This window comes from Gadus morhua, chromosome 16 (genome assembly GCF_902167405.1).
Source record: "Gadus morhua chromosome 16, gadMor3.0, whole genome shotgun sequence".
NCBI lineage: Eukaryota > Metazoa > Chordata > Actinopteri > Gadiformes > Gadidae > Gadus > Gadus morhua.
Window position 1 is genome coordinate 15,279,786 of NC_044063.1, and position 18,831 is coordinate 15,298,616.

At 42.9% G+C, this 18,831-nt stretch overlaps 1 protein-coding gene and 1 long non-coding RNA gene across 3 annotated transcripts; both read right to left on the bottom strand.

Annotated features, from left to right (window-relative positions):
* Positions 1 to 10,270: 10,270 nt before the first annotated feature.
* Positions 10,271 to 12,282, bottom strand: LOC115561784 (THAP domain-containing protein 11). 2 transcript variants are annotated; one of them, XM_030382018.1, is made up of 3 exons: positions 11,960 to 12,282; positions 11,567 to 11,672; positions 10,271 to 11,135 (listed from the first exon to the last, which is right to left on the bottom strand). In XM_030382018.1, exons 1-3 carry the CDS (start codon positions 12,279 to 12,281, stop codon positions 10,841 to 10,843), a joined length of 723 nt encoding a protein of 240 aa, XP_030237878.1. In that variant the 5' UTR covers position 12,282; the 3' UTR covers positions 10,271 to 10,840. The 2 variants fall into 2 exon arrangements, with proteins under 2 accessions (XP_030237878.1, XP_030237877.1); XM_030382017.1 differs by having other exon boundaries at positions 11,567 to 11,741; positions 11,960 to 12,259.
* Positions 12,283 to 14,293: 2,011 nt separating this feature from the next.
* On the bottom strand, positions 14,294 to 15,843 carry LOC115561785 (uncharacterized). The gene is made up of 4 exons (XR_003979971.1): positions 15,754 to 15,843; positions 15,268 to 15,369; positions 14,686 to 15,164; positions 14,294 to 14,414 (listed from the first exon to the last, which is right to left on the bottom strand). It is a non-coding gene; the product is annotated as an uncharacterized LOC115561785 (long non-coding RNA).
* Positions 15,844 to 18,831: the final 2,988 nt, after the last annotated feature.

Below are 18,831 nucleotides of genomic sequence, written 5' to 3' on the forward strand. Positions count from 1 at the left end.
AGAGGGACCAGATGGCATTCCAGGAAGAGTGCTCAAAGAATGCGCATACCAGCTTGCAGATGTCTTTACGGACATTTTTAATATGTCTTTAGCCAAAGCGGTCGTACCAACCTGTTTTAAAACAGCCACTATTATATCTGTGCCCAAGCAAAGTAACATCAGCACCTTAAATGACTATAGACCTGTGGCGCTCACTCCCATCATCGCCAAGTGCTTTGAGAGGCTGGTGGCGAAGCGCGTTAAGGCTTTCCTCCCTCGCTCCCTGGACCAGCATCAGTATGCTTACAGGGAAAACAGGTCCACTGAGGACGCTTTCGTCACAGCCCTCCATTCAACGCTGACACACCTGGACAAGAAGGAGACATATGTAAGACTACTCTTTATAGATTACAGCTCGGCTTTTAATACCATCGTCCCCAACCGGCTGATCACCAAACTTCTTGATCTGGGCCTCAGCTACAGCCTGTGTATGTGGATTAAGGATTTCCTAACAGATCGCCCGCAGACAGTGAGACTGGGTCCTCACCAATCCTCGAGCCTGTCCCTCAGCACTGGAGCTCCACAAGGCTGTGTATTGAGTCCCCTGCTGTACTCCGTATATACATTTGACTGCACCAACACCCATCCTTCAAATACTGTGATCAAATTTGCAGATGACACCACTGTGGTAGGACAAATCACCCATGAAAATGAAAGTGCCTACAGAGACGAAGTTGACAGACTGACAGAATGGTGTCAAAAAAACAACCTGACCCTGAATGTCAGAAAGACAAAAGAAATCATAGTCGACTTCAGGCGGCAAAAGGCGAACCCCCAACCCCTCATCATCAATGGTGAGGAAGTAGAGAGGACCTCCTGCTTTAAGTTCCTGGGAGTTATGCTCTCAGAGGACCTGAAATGGGTGATGAACACAACTGCCACAGTAAGGAAAGCACAACAGCGGCTCTACTTCTTGAGAATATTGAGGAAAAACAACCTGTCTCCCGAGCTGCTTAAGACTTTTTACCACTGCTGCATTGAAAGTGTGATCACTTACTGTATCACTGCATGGTACGTCAACTGCACAGAAAAGGACAGGAAATCCCTCAGTCGGGTCATAAGGTCTGCTGAGAGAATAGTTGGACTTCCACTGCCTCCCCTGGATGACATCTTTAGGACGCGCTGCCTCAGCCGAGCATGTGGCATTTTAAAGGATGAGACTCACCCCGCAAACCATCTCTTCACCCTGCTACCCTCTGGCAGGCGCTACCGGGCCACTACAGCCCGCACCTCCAGACTGCAGAACAGTTTCATCCCCAGGGCCATCACAGAACTTAATGATCACACTACACTCCTACCCTCCACCCAGCACAACTGCACTTTCGTTAGTGGTTGCACAAACAAATTTCGTTGTGTATCCAATGCACAATGACAAATAAAGTCTATTCTATTCTATTCTAGATGCTTTCGGGAAACGGGGCCCAGACCTCTCGCTTATGATGCTACAATGCTAACGATGCTAAAAACAAGAATATTTCTGCATCCGGTACGTCATGAAGTAGGGCGTGGCTAGGGACCCATGATGCGGAAGCATATCTCTCTTGATGTTGCCCTGCGTCATTGAGCAGTTTACATAGGAATTAATGGGCGCCATTTTGGAATCCTTTGTCCATTTTATAATATGTCCATGGGCCCATCTGAGACCCTAAGATTGATTGACTGCTGACCTGGTTCCGGCGGTCATGACGTAATGTTGATGTGAAGTTATAACAGGCTACATGAGCTTAGTATTGTGTTTTATTTTGAAAATTCACCAGATGCTCTATGGCTTTTACTATTTATTTTCCTGCCCGGGTCGATCTGCTCTGTGGAAATTGACTCGGTTCAGCAACGGCTTGCGTCAAAGATAGAAGTGCTACGGAATGATTGCGGTGCGGCGCGGCCCAATCATTCCGTAGCACTTTTATTCATGATGTTGTTGTATATTTTGATTGTTGTTCAAATAGTTTAATATCATAGCTTAATGTCATGATGAATATCGATCTCAATGCAAGCTTAGAGTATTAGTTGAATGAATTGGTATATTAGTGCTAAAAGTAGCCTAAAGACTGCTGTGACTACTCTGTGAAAACTATTCTGTGACTACTCTGTGAACACGTCAAATGGTTCAGTCCACACAGCTGATTTCGACGCAAATCGCACCTTGCCTACGCTACGGTGAACATTTATTATCTGGATGGAGTTGCGGCAATATGTCATAGCCACAGTTAAATAAATTGAAGTCTTGCTCTCCGAAGAGAAAGGTAAAGAAAGACAGGGAGAGAAGACAAAATGAAGGATTCTAGGTTCTAACTAACGTTTAAACAAACAAGATGAAACCCCATTCTTAATTACCTCCTTTATAGTTGCTAAAATGAACAGAGACAACCAAAAGCAAGAGCAGACACTTTCAAATGATGAGGCCTTGGTTATTAAGACTGGTTATTAACACTGATCAAAAAAATGATTGTTTCTCTCAATCAAAGCACAAAACAGGAAAATGTATGTCCATAGCCTTAACACATACATGTTGTGTAATTAACAAGGACACGTTGGTGTAGTTGTGTTGAGTAATGTCACAGATTTCACTGTAAAATCGCCGTTAATGTGCAGCCATCGGGTCTTCCGTTAGCCAATGGGAGGAATGCTCATAGCTTCATATATTGCAGTGGAGGGATTACATTGTAATGAGTGGAAAACCCCCTGCGTCGAAAAAAGAAGCACAAGGTCCTCCGTTAGCCAATGAGATGAATGCTCATAGCGTCTCAATGTGCAGCCATCGGGTCCCCCGTTAGCCAATGGGATGAATGCTCATAGCTTCATATATTACCGTGGAGGGATTAGGCCTACATTGTAACGAGTTGAAAATCCCATGCATCGAAAAAAGGAGCACAAGGGTGGGTACCCTTTTGCGTCAGAAGCTGAAGCCAAAGTCACTGACCAAATCGACGCGCTCAGAGTGAGAATGTGTTGGATAAATATAACCTATGGCATGTAGGCCCCAGACGCCTCGACAAAACAAAATGGCTGTAACATCCTAGCTTCCTGCTAGTTAAAAAATAAAGGGAGGGCTTCAGTGGGGCTTCAGGACTTCTTGTATATAGGGCCCAGAATTTGGTGCTACGCCCCTGCATGCACATATTGGTGCTGAGACTTCAGACCACCACCGGACGGGAATGTTGATCATAGATTAATTTCGAGCACTGGATCAGTCCACACACTCTGTAAGCGTACTCAACTTTGACAATGGCTGGAAGAAAGTAGTTAAAAATGAGTAGAAATAATTGCTGTGAAAATAAGAACCATTGCCATTGATGGTAAGTATATATGCTGATGGAAACGCAGTTATTATCTTGTCCTTTCTTTCTTGTCAAACTTACCTGCTAACTTTTAAAGATTACATTTTAAAATAGTTTAGGCTTAGGCCTACGCCACAGTAATCCCTAGAGACACTGGGTTACAACCCACACTTTTTTATTTCACCCTGCATAAGTTGTAAATAGACATTAAAAAGTGTGCTTATATTCTTTAAGGTTTGATGCACTGGCTCAAGTCGAGGACAAGTGCATTTTTGTAGTGCAAAGAGGCATCGCAGGATGGTCATACATCTATTGTGGCTAACAAAGCTGCTTCTTCTGAGAGGTTATCACTGTCATCAAACTTAGTTTCATCAACATCATCGTCGTCATCACCGTTATCACCATCCTCTTCATCAGCGTTGAACATCCCAACAGCCTCCTCCTCCAAAGCATACCTGCCAGTGGGCCCTCTGAGCTCAGCGCCACAGTGGAGTCGAAAGTATGATGTCGTTGTGTGCCACAGCTCGGCGGAAATGGATATCCAAAAGGGGAATCGTCTCGTCACTTTCCTGGAGGTGGCACCCCACTGCTTTAGATGTTTTTTGCATCTGAGAGATTCAGGCCATTCTGAGGCCATTCAGGACAGCCACTGCTAAGCACTGCTCATCACGCCAAACTTCATACAGGAAGGCTGGTGCAAGTATATGATGCAACAGTCATTGGCGGCAGGGGCCGCTCGAACTATACCTCTGATTCAGAACCTGCCCCACGACCAGTATCCCAAGGTGCTCCAGTGCGCTGTCTACAGCGGCATCAGCACAAACCCTGAGGGTTTGCAACCTCAGTCCTCAGGGACTGAGGTTGCAAATTAGCTATCTAGCTACAAACCTTTTATGTATTCACATCTGCAAGTTGTGTCATGGCCTTGCCATGTCATGTTTGTAATAATGTGCACTGCTTTGTCCCTGCTAAAAAAAACATAAAGCCGCAAACATTTTGAAAATCATCAGATTCCTCCACTACGGTTCTAATACTACGCTACAACAACCGATAGGTGGTTGAGCTAAACGACTTTACCCTATATGAGCTTAACCATCCATTTCTTTGAACACGAAACACTCTGCAGCCGTTGTTAACATACGAGCTATTCCCCTGATAACCACACGGGGGTGCTAATTGCTCAAGGTCTAGGATCGAGGTCAGCCACTACCTTCACCTAGTGATCAGTGACTGATATTCAATATATCACATTTATAATATATGTGCTCTCCGTCGCCGGCTGGTGGGTGACGGACGGTAGTCACCCACCCAGTCGTTTAGCTCAAAAATTGTGGCATCCCGCCACTTAAACCTCGGCCCGGACCAGCCCGAGGGTTGGTCCTTGATGGCCTATACTACCGTCCGTCACCCACCAGCCGGCGACGGAGAGCACCTGCCGAACCCCAATCAGCGGTATGAGAGACACCTGGCTGGACAGCCAGGGAGCCAGGGATTTTCAAACATTTTGAAAATCATCAGATTCCTCCACTACGGTTCTAGTACTACGCTACAACAACCGATAGGTGGTTGAGCTAAACGACTTTACCCTATATGAGCTTAAAGTGTAATTCCGGCGCAAATTGAACCCAGGATCTTTGTTTTGGCATTAAAACCCATCAAATAAGCCTTCCAGATACCTTTTTCATTGAAAATCGAGTATTATAGTTTGCCGGGCGCAATGTTTGGCGTCCATGTTGTTGACTTGGGGCATAGTGTTTCGCTTCTAAATCCGCATTTTTGAACCACTAAATAGCACCAAACCTCTGCAGTAGCATGACTAGGGTCCCTACACATAAAACGAAGCACAAACAACTTAGTTTGCAAACCCGGAGTTTATTTAAAAAGACAGTTTAAAAGCATTACCGGTAGGTCCGTGTTTACAGGAAGTCCACACATGCGCCGGAGTTCAGTTCAAGGAGGAAAGTTTTGGAATTTATAATTTATATAATATATATTTCTAAATAATATATAGCAAGTGTTGACACGTAAACTAAAGGAATTGCATATGTAAGTTACAGTTACACAATAATTGTTCGCTACAATCAAGCATGGCACGTTGTTGACGGAAGACGCACTGCACACGTGATTGACGCATAGAGTGAAGGACAGCTCAAGCACCGGAGAAAGACGAACCATCCGCAGCTTGAAGTCAAGAGAGAGATGGTTTGTGTTGGTGTTTTCCCCGGCTGCGGAAAAAATAAAGAAAAGTGACACTCCAGAAACTTTCCATAGACTGCCATTGCGGTACAATGACCGATCTCTGGTAGACCAGTGGCTTATTGTTCTGAATATGGACATTGAGACGCCAATCAAGACGCTAATGCAGAAGGATCACCGTGTCTGCAGTGCTCATTTTGATAAGGACAACTTCATCATTCCCAAAAGAGCTGCTGACCCAAAGAACCCAAAAGGAGTTTCATTGAAGAGGAATGCAATCCCTCGAGTGCGGCAAGTGGCTACGGATAGACTTGAGGTAAAGTTGTTGATTGCATTCCTCTTCAATGAAACTCCTTTTGGGTTCTTTGGGTCAGCAGCTCTTTTGGGAAGGATGAAGTCGTCCTTATCAAAATGAGCAATGCAGACACGGTGATCCTTATGCATTTGCGTCTTGATTGGCGTCTCAATGTCCATATTTAGAACAATAAGCCACTGGTCTACCATGCAGAGATCGGTCATTGTACCGCAATTGCAGTCTATGGAAAGTTTCTGGAGTGTAACTTTCCTTTCTTTTTTCCGCAGCCGGGGAAAACACCAACACGAACCATCTCTCTCTTGACTTCAAGCTGTGGATGGTTCGTCTTCTCCGGTGCTTGAGCTGTCCTTCACTCTATAGCAGTGGTTTTCAAACTGTGGGGCGCGCCCCCCCTGGGGGGCGCCAGAGTTCTTCAGGGGGGGCGCGACATGAGAAAAAAAACAACGAAGAAAAAGTCGTACTTCAACTGTAGAAGTAACATAACTAAATCAATTTACAACCGTTTATCTTCGTGCTAACCATTTAACAAATCTACACACTTGTATCTTCAATAATACCTAAACAGAATTTCGATATAATTTAAAATTTCTTCAGAATCACAGTTTTAGTTTCATACCGCTTCGTTTTCAGCTGTTTTCATTGAAGACGTCTGCCCTTTCTGATACACCTACTTCTAGACATCGTTACTCATTCATTTTTCAACCGTTTACCATCGTTCAAACTATTAAACAAATCTACACACTTGTATCTTCAATTCTATCTTTCCGACTCTGAGTTCAGAGTCGGAAAATAATATTGCTGGCTAACTTTAGTTAAATGGATCGGTTTTTAGTACCTAAAGCTACAGTGAGTAAGGAGACAGAGTGTGGGGCAAGCAAAAAAATAAGGAAGTATGACAATGAATATTTAAACTTGGGATTTTCATGGACTGGATCTGAAGATGCTCCACTGCCACAGTGTGTGGTTTGCAAAGAGGTGCTAGCTAATGACGGTATGAGACCATGTCGACTCCGGCGTCATATTGAGACCAAGCACCCAAGTTTGGTGACCAAGCCCCGAGAGTTTTTTGATAGGAAGCTAAATGAACTGCGGTCACAGAAGAAAGTAATCCAGACATTTAGCAATGTAAATGACAAGGCAACTGAAGCGTCATATCATGTGGCGTTACGCATAGCTAAGGCAGGTAAACCCCACAACATCGGAGAAACATTAATCTTTACTGCTGCCAAAGATATGTGTTCCATGATGCTGGGAGAGGCTGCTGCCGCCAAGCTAAATGCCATCCCGCTATCTGACAACACCGTCCAGCGCCTCATCTCAGACATGGCATCTGACGTGAAAGAACAGGTGCTGAACGGTGTTCGTGAGAGCCCGTTCTTCTCGATTCAGCTTGATGAATCTACCGACGTGGCTAACTGCGCAATTAATGGTGTATGTGCGCTATATTGAAGAGCTCAGTGTCCAGGATGAGTTTTTGTTTTGTCATCCTCTGCCAACTCGCACTACAGCAGAAGAAATATTCAAGGCTTTGAATGAATTCATGCAGGAGAGTCGTATTGATTGGAGCAGTTGTTCTGGAATATGTACGGATGGGGCAAGGGCAATGACAGGCCGACACAGCGGCCTGGTGAAGAAAGTGCAAGCGGTTGCCCCGGCCGCTGTTTGGAAGCACTGTATTATCCATCGCCAGGCCTTGGCGACCAAGAAGATGCCAAAAGAGCTGCGCGCAGTCCTGGATGAGGCAGTACAAATTGTCAACCTAATTAAATCACGCGCCATGAATTCTCGTCTTTTCTCCGTCCTCTGCAATGATATGGGCGCTCACTTCCAACAGCTGCTGTTCCACTCCGAGGTCCGGTGACTGTCTCGGGGAAAGTTCACCCGCTTGTGTGATTTGCGCGAGGAAGTGCGCCTATTTCTTTCAGAAATCAGCTCTCCACTGCTGCAGCATATGGAGGACATGAACTGGGTTGCAAAGTTAGCATATCTTTCTGATATCTTTGAACGGATAAACGCACTGAACACCTCTCTGCAGGGCAAAGAATGCAATGTATTTTTGGCACACGATCGAGTCTCTGGATTCAGGAAAAAGTTGGACCTGTGGTGCGCTCGTGTTAAACGGGGCTCGGTGGAAATGTTCCCGACCTTGGAAGATGTCGTGGAGAAGGCAGGGCTCCAACTGGGAACTGTGCAACAGGTGGTCATTGCGCATTTGGAGGGGCTGCGTGAGCAGTTTGGAGAGTATTTTGGAGAAGAGATCTTAGCAAATCAGTGGGTGAGAAATCCATTCTCTTTCCCAGTGTCACCCTGTGATAGACGACCATGCAAGAGGAAGAGGCCCTTGTTGAGCTCAACTCTAATATGGACTTGAAACAAAAGATGACTGAAGTGTCACTTGCACACTTTTGGCTGTCTGTGAAGACTGAGTTCCCACACCTCTCCAAAAAAGCGATGCAGGTTCTCCTCCCCTTCACATCCACATACCTGTGTGAGTGCGGTTTTTCCGCGTTAACCACGATTAAAAACAAGTACCGGTCAAGGCTGCGGGTAGAGGATGACCTTCGTTTATTCCTCTCTACAGTGCAGCCCCGCATCAGCCGCCTGTGCGCGTCAAAGACGCAAACTCATTGCTCCCAATAAGCTAAAAAGGAGACTAAACTGGCAGTTTACGATTAAGATGTTCAAATGTATTTAATGTTTAAAAGTTTAAAAGTATATAAAGTTGTTAAATTGTGTTTAACAGTTAAGTTGTTTAATTGTGTTTGTGTTTATAAATGTGTTTAAAAACGCACAAAGATGTTATATTTCAGAAATATGTTTAAAATGTTTTAAAAATATGTTTAAAAAATGTTTCCAATGTTTCAAAAATATGTTTTTAAATGTTTTAAAATTATGATCAGATGTTTAAAATGTGTAAAATGATTAAAATAGCTTTCAAAACACAGGTATTTAGAAAAATATTTTTTTTTTGGGGGGGGGGCTCAGCTGAATTTTTTTCTGAGGGGGGGTTCACTCTCTCACACTTTGAAAACCCCTGCTCTATAGAGTTCCTGAACCCACGTGACCACCGGTGTTCGGAACGCCATTTTGGCAGTAAAATCAAGCTCCGCCCTTAAAGATCTTCCTTAAAATGACCCAGCGCCGAAGCTTTCAAGCCATCGGATTAGTACTCATCTCACTTTAATTCGCATGACATTGAGCTTTATATGCAAAAATTAAATAGGTTAAATATTACCGACCCATACAATGCCCCCGGGGTGCTTTTCAAAAGCATCTCCGCTGAAGAAGACGTCCCAGATCTGCAGTATCCGGATATATATAACTACCTTCAGAGCAGCCACAAAGAGACGTCAGAAAGCCTGCAGGGTCTCTAATAAGACAAATATGCTACCCAAAAGTCCCATAGTTTCACCAGTGAGGCTACCAGGTATTCATGAGCATAGAAGGATTAGGGATGAAATAGGGCATGCAGTGTGTAACTGCTCCTGTGTGTAAAATGGTCATTTCCAGATGGTGTACAATCAAATGAATGTCAAGTAGGTAAAATAACAGGGAGGGTAAATCCAGGAAGTACTATTCTTAAAAAGCAGGAGTGTAAAACCAAGTAGTATCCTTTTGAAAGAGCAGGGTGGTACCAATGTGGGGTGGCATTACTATTGTCCAAAACTAATGTTATTGTTGCTTTCTTCAGTTGGGGATGTCAACACGAGGACTTGGCAAGAAGATACTATGAAATGCGGCATCGCCTCTCACACACGGATGTCATGGTAGGAACAGCTGGATTCAGGATTTCACCCCTGCACCCGTTTATTGGGGCCTAACCTGATGGATACGTTTCCTGTAGCTGCTGTGGTTCAGGTGTCATAGAAATGAAGTGCCCATTTTCTGCAAAGGACCTTTCTGTTAATTAGGCAGTAAAGTGTTTTTCTGCGAAGAAACCAGCACCAGCAGCATTTGCTGATCATAGTCAACAATAGTGGTGCTACTGCCCTGAGCCAGAAGCAGGGAACATGTTGGTCTGTGCGTCAGGTTTTTGTTCAGTTAAAAAGTTTCACCAGACCTGCCTTCGCATGAAAAGGGTCCCAAAACAGTGGGTATGTCCCATCTGCCGAAAAGTGATCAATGCCCAAAGAAGAAAACCATAGTGAGGAGACTGTGAAATGACTTGTTTGTAGTAGCTGATACTGTACTGTTATTTATGAATAAACAGTTGTTAAACCAATATTGTTCTCTTCCCCATCATTTGTATTAAATATCAGTAGCAATCAGGGATATGAAACATGGGTGGGTCATTCATATAAAACACACCAGAACAAATATCTGGTTGGGTGGAACTCGGTTAGAATGGGTGGATGTGCAGCTTGATCTGTAAAGAGAAACAATGTGATCGCATCAGAATAGCGAGTGATCAAAAATAATGTCACAACAAGCAAGCAAGAAGTGTGAGTCACAAAGGTTTATTTGCTGGTTGAGCACATCTGTAGCCAGTCACAACAGTTCAATTTACTGTACATCCCCATCACTGGAAGGACACCACAGATTCAGACACATTTGTAAGTGCACAACATACGCTCACCATCTTGTCAAGGTAGGTCACATCATTTTCTCTGTCTATGTCCGTGAAACATATGGGGACAGTGCTTTGCAAGACTGTGTACAGTGGTTGAGTCAATGTCAAAATAAAAAGCCAAAAAACTCAGAGGACAAGTTCATCCTAAGCTTAATTAAAGTTAACATGTACTGCTGAAAACATGTTAAACTAGATTTAAGTTGGAGAAAAGGAGCCACAATATGAAAAATTGTCATGAGAATGGAAAATGCTGATAAACCGGTGAGTATGAACCCTTTTATCATCGTTATGCGTACAGGGAATTGATTAACCTAGCGATTGTGGTACTTGCACTTGGTTCTATGAACATCCTTTCTGTACCGACAGCGATATATTGATGCACTTCTTATGACAAATGTACTTATTGTAAGTCGCTTTGGATAAAAGCGTCTGCTAAATGCCCTAAATGTAAATGTAAATGTTATGCAAGCTCATCTCATTCAGTGTAGTCCTATTCATTTTTTCCTTCAACAACATATTTTCAGTCCTCAGTGCTTGGCATTCTTGCTCAAGAGATTGGACGCGTTTACCACAGGTTTCAGTGCTGCATGGTGGGGTTGCTGGATCCTCCTCATGGAGAACAGGCTGGACATCATTTCCAGGTTCTTCATGGGTAGATTCCTTCAAAGGCTCTGTGGTGGGACTTTGCTCTGCAGTAGGATCCTTGTTGCTGTCTTGGGGACAATCTGTTGATGCTCTGGTGAAAACAATAGTATAAACTGTCACTACTGATGACAGTTTGTCATTCTTTTGTCAGTCACTCTGTTTTCTGCAGTATACTAGCTTTCGTTAGTAAGAAAGTAAGTAAATTGTATTTGTATAGCACATTTACATCCAAAAGTGCTTTATAGTCGGTATATGATAAATAAACAATGTAATAAAATAAATGAATAGAAAGACAATGACAGGGATATTGACAATGACAGTGACAATCACATGCATAGTCAGTGGCTGCCAAATGCAAGTCGGTATAGGTGTGTGATGATTTCAAACCAGCCACAGATGTTATGTTTTTTAGCTCATTGGGTGTTATTAAACCTACAATGAATCCTACAAAAAAAAAAGGTTTATTATTTTACCAAGTCCATGGAAGTGGGGTTGACCAGGTTAAGGAACTTAAATATTCACCTGGGAGGGATGGCTTTCGCAGATAGCTTTGTCTGCTCTATCTTCTGTAGCTTTGCTCTCAGTCGTCTGTTGAAAACCTCCAGTCTCATTTCTCTTTTCCTCTTCTCTGGAGATGGAACGTAGTTGAAAAGAGATGGAACAAAGTCCGGACTCAAGGGATTATCACTCTTTCTCCCTACAAAATAAATAGAAACATTTCAGCGTCGAACTTGGGTTTGTTTACTACTACGTTAGCACTTGCTAGCTTAGCAGCATAAAAAACAGGACATTGTTAGCCCCACGAATTGCATGCTATAATTCACCCAGCTATGTAGTAATAAACTGATCCGAAACCACAATTATAGCCTATTAAATAATGAAGCTAAGCTGCCAAGTTTGTATTCTGTAACTTACCTGATATGAAGTGATCGCTGCACAAGCGGAATCCTACAGCCGGGGGGTCCCATTTTTCTGTCTTTTTTTGCTTGCTCCTGCCTCTTTTAATGGCGCTGATCCACTTAGCTCGCCTCTCCGCATCTTTAGGAATGCGGTAGAACGACGTACATTTATTTTTGCCTCGTTTATTTGTGCAACCTGGTGCACAACAGTTATCGACCATGTCTTCTCCACCCCAACAGCGCCAATCTGCCGAATACTGCCAAAATGGTGGTGCCCACGTTTCCACCGCCCCAACAACGTCTTCTTCTTCTTCTTGGGGTTTTTCGGCGGTTGGCATCCACAACTTGGTGCATTACCGCCCTCTTCTGATCCAGTTAACTAATCAAAAACAAAAATATCCAAACACTCACTCATTCACACCTTCTTTCTACTCTATATCCTACCATATAACCCTGTTTCTCTCAAAAAGCCAAACAATACTTTTATACAATTCCTCTTCATTAAGCTTAAAATATTTTCCAAAGTATACTCCTGCATACTGCATACTCTCAATTGATTTTTCATACTTTCCCTCTCCATCCCATAACCACTACAGTTCATTAAAACATGTTCCACTGTCTCCTCTACCTGGCACCCCTCACATAATCCAGTGGGGTGTTTTCCTATCAAATTCATTGTTTTACTTAGTGCACTGTGCCCCAACCTTAACCTAATCAAAATTAGTTCATCCTTCCTCTGTCCACTATACCTTATTTTAACATTAACACTTTTTTGAATATTATATAAATATCTCCCTTTCTCCTCACTGTCCCATTTGTCTTGCCACATCTTGTTAACTTTTCCCCATATCAGGCTTTTAACTTCTGCCTTCCCAACAACGTCAACACCCGGAACTCTATGCGTCAATCACGTGTGCAGTGCGTCTTCCGTCAACAACGTGCCATGCTTGATTGTAGCGAACAATTATTTTGTAACTGTAACTTACATATGCAATTCCTTTAATTTACGTGTCAACACTTGCTATGTATTATTTATAAATATATATTATATAAATTCCAAAACTTTCCTCCTTGAACTGAACTCCGGCGCATTCGGCAATCGACTTGTGTGGACTTCCTGTAAACACGGAGCTACCGGTAATGCTTGTTAAACTGTCTTTTAAAATAAACTCCGGGTTTGCAAACTAAGTTGTTTGTGGTTCGTTTTATGTGTAGGGACCCTAGTCATGCTACTGCAGAGGTTTGGTGCTATTTAGTGGTAAAAAAAATGCGGATTTAGAAGCGAAACACTATGCCCCAAGTCAACAACATGGACGCCAAACATTGCGCCCGGCAAACTATAATACTCGATTTTCAATGAAAAAGGTATCTGGAAGGCTTATTTGATGGGTTTTAATGCCAAAACAAAGATCCTGGGTTCAATTTGCGCCGGAATTACACTTTAACCATCCATTTCCTCGAACACGAAACACTCTGCAGCCGTTAACATACGAGCTGTTCCCCTGATAACCACACGGGGGTGCTAATTGCTCAAGGTCTAGGATCGAGGTCCGCAACTTGCGGCTCTTCCACCCCTGCAGTGGCTCCCTGTAGCTTTGAAAAAAATAAAATATGCTTTGAAATGAATAATGGCTATTGTCATTGGCGTCAGTTTGGTTTGAAATGTGGTGGGGACAGAGACGCAATCTGGAATGCATTTTTAGAAGTGCTGGGGATGCACCTTATTTTTCTTTAGCGCAGGTCATGAAAGGTTCTGAAGACGGGATACCTGTGTAGCTTACTAATTAATACGATTTTTACAAAAAAATTATGTCTGACACGTTTTATGAAGAAAGCGTTTTCAAAAAGCATTGGACATGATGACCCACAATGTTCTGCTCCATGATGCACTCAATGTTGACGTGACATGACATGAGCTATACCAAAATAAACAAAGAGGGGCTTATTACCTACGTGTTTAAGTTCAGAAGGGGCAAACGTATACACACAGCACTAAAAATGACAAAATCGAAAAAGCCCTATGTGCTTCAACGTTTAGCTTTCCTATTTAAATTAATTTTGAATTTACAACAGTACGAATGATTTATTTTATTTTCACTTCAATGACGTTTCGTTAGCAGTTTTCAGACTCCCCACTAGATGGTCGTAAATCATCCATATTATTTGTACCAAGTAACAACCATGGTACCAGGCAACCGCACACTCCAAACCAATATTTTGTCAAAAACCAATTACAATATTGATAACATATACCACAACCAACATACCGTCATAGTGGTCATATCATTACAATAAAGGTTACAAGACGTTTGTTTGCACACCACATAAATCTCATAAAATAGAGGGCATAATCAATTGAGTTAACACATTTTTATTTATTTATAAGGAACAGGAACCAAGTGCATCAGAGCTCAATGAAAGGCAGGAACTGGTAGATGGCAATGAAGAGGTGAGTTGGCAGAACCAAGTTCCTAAAAGGAGAAAACACTGCATTTTAAAATAAATAAATCGACAGAGCTAAATCAATTAAGTTATCAATCTTCTGTCTTTGTTTACATTTGATCAGGGAGAGGAACTAAGTCAATCAGAATTTAGTGAAGCTAATGTTAGCTATAGCTTCAACGTCAATGATAGACCTTAGAAACTATCAAGATAAATCGTTCGCTGCCCTCGGTCAAACTACGACAAAGGACTTTGTACAGATTGTCATCATCATGAATAAATATAGATACGTTACGTTACCTCCTCCGGACCTCCTCTCCTCAAATGCATGAGGCTGCAACCGCAGCAGATTGTCCATGGAAGTGCGCAGCAAGCAGTCAGGTTCAGATTACACAGAGAAGGAGCCGCCCACCGTACCACCCAGCCCTCCCCCATTCTAGAACTACTCATCCAAATGTTATAATTGTTGCAAATTGTTGACGGCTGTGTGCCGTATCCAGATAGACTTTTTGTGGATTGGTTCGCATCTGTCTCGCGCTATTAACATTCATTTTTTTTAAAAAAACTGCATTCCAATTTTATTTTATTTTATTTATTTTTTCTGGTGGGGACAAAATGAGTCTTTACGAAAACTGGTGGGGACACGTCCCCGGCGTAATCGACGCCTATGACCTGAGATGACTTCAAAAGCTCATCAAAGATGTCAGAATCCACTTCAACTCCTGCAGAATCCTTGAGCATCAAAGCAGTAAAACCTGACAAATTGAATTTTGCCAGCACTAAAACAAAAGACAATTTGGATTATAGCATAACTTCCAAGTAAGTTACACATACAACATTGTAAAACCAGAAGACATGGATAAAGCTTGACAATTTAGTTACCTCCTTGTAAAAATTCAGAGAAACTGAAGACCTCCTCCACCTTTGGTACCCTGACCCATTTGCTCACCCCCTTATATTCGACAGGAACCAGCATGTCTCCACCTTCAAAGGAAAGAATGGCATTTATATATAAATAAATAAAACACATTCTAAAAAGCATAAAACAGCATGCACATGATTAAACAAGACAAAATAGTTGGTTTAAAAGGGAGGACTGAAGTTAAGAATGAAGAACATGATTATTCCTCCTCTCCTCTTATCTGTCCTCCTGTGCTCCTGTGAGCCTGTCTGTGCTGCTGCTAAAGGGAGGGGGCTGATAGTCAACAGCGCTATACAGGCAAACTAAGCTAAACAGAAAGGACATACAGACAGCTTTTTGTTAAGCTTGTTTGTAAGAGTTAGCCAACATGCTGTAAGCTGCTGCTGAGCTAGCGAGCTACAGAGCATATAAAAAAATATCTGTGCCGTTTTATTGAAGTTACTTACAGTTTCTACGAGCGTAGTTCACGGCTACACGCCGTCGGGTTATCTCATACCGCCGCGAACACACCAAGCGCGTACCTCGCGTACCATGTACGCGCGTAACGCAGCTAAAATGTTGCTTGACCATTTTGTGTCAAAAATGGTCATACGCGCGTAACGCGCGTAGATGTGACCCCCCCCCCCCCCAGCCTGTGGCTGCGCTGGATTTAGTCCGAGGAAGGAAACCCAAACGCCGCCGTGTTTGGGTGGATGATAGAGCTTGGATCGGGTTAGATTAAATAATCTCGGATATAAATAACAATAATCGGGTTAAATAACTTCACATGGTGTGTCTGGTGTGTTTCCAGCATTCGTAGTGTTGATCAGCAGAGAAATAGTCCGCCAAGACGTTGAGGTTGCTTAGCAATCAGAGACTCTGTCCATGCAAGTGAACGGAGCGTTCACTCTTCGTCATAACTATCAAACCAAACATCCTTCACATTCACCGAGCGAACATTATGAAAGTAAAATGCACATTTCTCGCTAAAAATGTTTCCATAAAAGCATTTAATGGCGTAACTATGTTACTATTTCCACACAGAATAAAGAAAGATGTCGGCCGTATGCTTCTGTCCAAGCTCACTACTCTCTGCCAGTGACGTCGGGTCAAGCTCAACGCTGATTGGCTATTGCGGCGCGTATGAGCGTAAAAAGTTCAATTTTTTGAACTCCTCGTACGCGCGTATATGTACGCGCGTATATGTACGCGCGTATATGTACGCGCGTATATGTACGCGCGTATATGTACGCGCGTATATGTACGCGCGTATATGTACGCGCGTATATGTACGCGCGTATATGTACGCGCGTATATATACGCGCCTCATACGCGCCTAACGCGAGTAAAATGTTGCTTATACGCGTGTAACGCGTGTACGCGTCTCATACGCGCGTAAACCAATGGTTCCCTATGGAAAAATTGCCGATTTTATACGCGTGATACGCGGGTAACGCTTTTGGTGTGGCCGTACGAGATAACCCGCACCGTGGAGCAGGTCCAGGCAGACCTCCTATACCGCACCGCGTGCAGCGTGCGTTGGTGAAGGCTGGCAGTCGTGGCCGCAGCGGGCCAACTGCACTGTTTAACTCCAGCATTGAGATAACAACTACCGGAGTTTGTTGCGGCTATGATTAAGCATACATCTATCTACATATACTACTCCCTTAATTTCAAAAAGATACTAGGTATTATTAACTTCTCCTTATGAGTGATAGCGAAAACTGACCTGTCGTCTCCTTCCTCGACTGTGCCCAGTGCCCACCCTCTCCGGCTCTCCTCAGTTTTTTCGTCAGCAAAGTGAAACTTATATTTTCGATGTTTGTGAGTAAAAAGAAAGACAAGCACATTTAATTAAAAAAAAATCGCAGATATTACTGATATTATACTATCGACAGCCGGAGTGAAAATTAGCTACCATCTTTACCAAGTTTATGCTAGCAATTGCCAGTTCGACAAAATCTATTTAAAATGGGATTAGAAAGTAACAGACAGCATATATCCATACAAAAGAAAACAAACGACGTTTTTCGAATTATTTAAGCGTTTATCAACCGCACAACATTAACCCTAACCAAGTTTAACTTACCACAGCGGTTAGAAAGATGGCTACCGAAAGTTCAAATCAATACTCACGGTGTGAGAATCCCCTAACGACCGAAATCTACACCAACACTTTCATCAAAAAACTCTCCTGGTGTAGCCTACATTATGATCAATTCAGTGTTAAAATAACACTGCACCCTGTTGATTAACACCAACACTGAAAAATTAACACCCGTAGTTTTGCTGTGTAGGACCCTTTTTCAGAAAAGCGGGGAACATAGGACCCTTTTCTGGGAAAAGGGTCCTATGTTCCCCGCAATCTATCTTTAAAAATATATCAATACTTTGACACGACATTCGCGTGATGACAGCCAATCGGCGTTCAACAGCGCGGCCACTGAGTGACATGTGTAACGTAACAGCCAATCAGCGTTCAACCGGCCAACTCAGTGCAGTGCAGTCCGGGGTGAACTGCAGCATGGAGGATAAAGTGATTGTTGCCGTTTGCGACTCCCATAGCTCTTTATATGATATGATATAATATAATATAATATAATATAATATAATATAATATAATATAATATAATATAATATAATATAATGTAATTGTATAATAATATCACTTCGAAAAGCTCTGTGCGCCTCCGGATGGCCGTAGCGCGGGGAGCTCTTGTAGGGATTGGGCTTCTCGGGGTTTGTTTACCAGCGTATGAGTAGACTGCGTCAGGTTCCTCTTCCACAAAAGGTAAAGACATGCAATGGTAGTTATCTCGGCCGGAATTTGGCAGTTATGATGGAAAAAGTAACAGATCGGGGAACATAGAACCCTTTTTTGGAAAAAGGGTCCTATGTTCCCAGGTCACATACATATCGGGGTACATAGCACCCTTTTTGGGAAAAGTGGGGAACATAGGACCCTTTTTAAAAAAAAGGGTCTTATGTTCCCCAGTCTCATACAAAGAGGGGAACATGGGACCCGGGGAACATAGACACGCTCCCAAGCGCAGGATATTCGCTACGGCGCTGCATCCAAAAGTCCAGAAATGTCTGGCCTCTGAAGGCAGACTTCAACGTCTCGTCACAGGACGATTTTGCAAACATTTTGCTTCCCCTACTCGTCGTCACAGCAGTTACTCAATGCAGGTTTAAGATCATTGCATATGATGGGTACATGCACTTTTTTTTTTTAACGGTTGCTTCAACTTCAAAAAATTGCTTCATAAAATCGTTCATACTCCACGTACCACTAGAGGGCGCTCGCGTACCACTGAGAACGGCTGCAATAGGAGAAGGAAAAAAACGGAAAAGCCTAATAGGACCCCTTTAAGAATTATGAATGTATATTGCCAGTAATATGAACACAATGGTAACAGGGATGTTACAATAGTTTAGTTATTCCTATACGATGTGTAAGTGATGGAAACTATTTACTAGACGGATTCATACCGTCAGTGTTTTCACTGTTTCCAGAACTGGTCTTTTCATCAGTACACAACGTT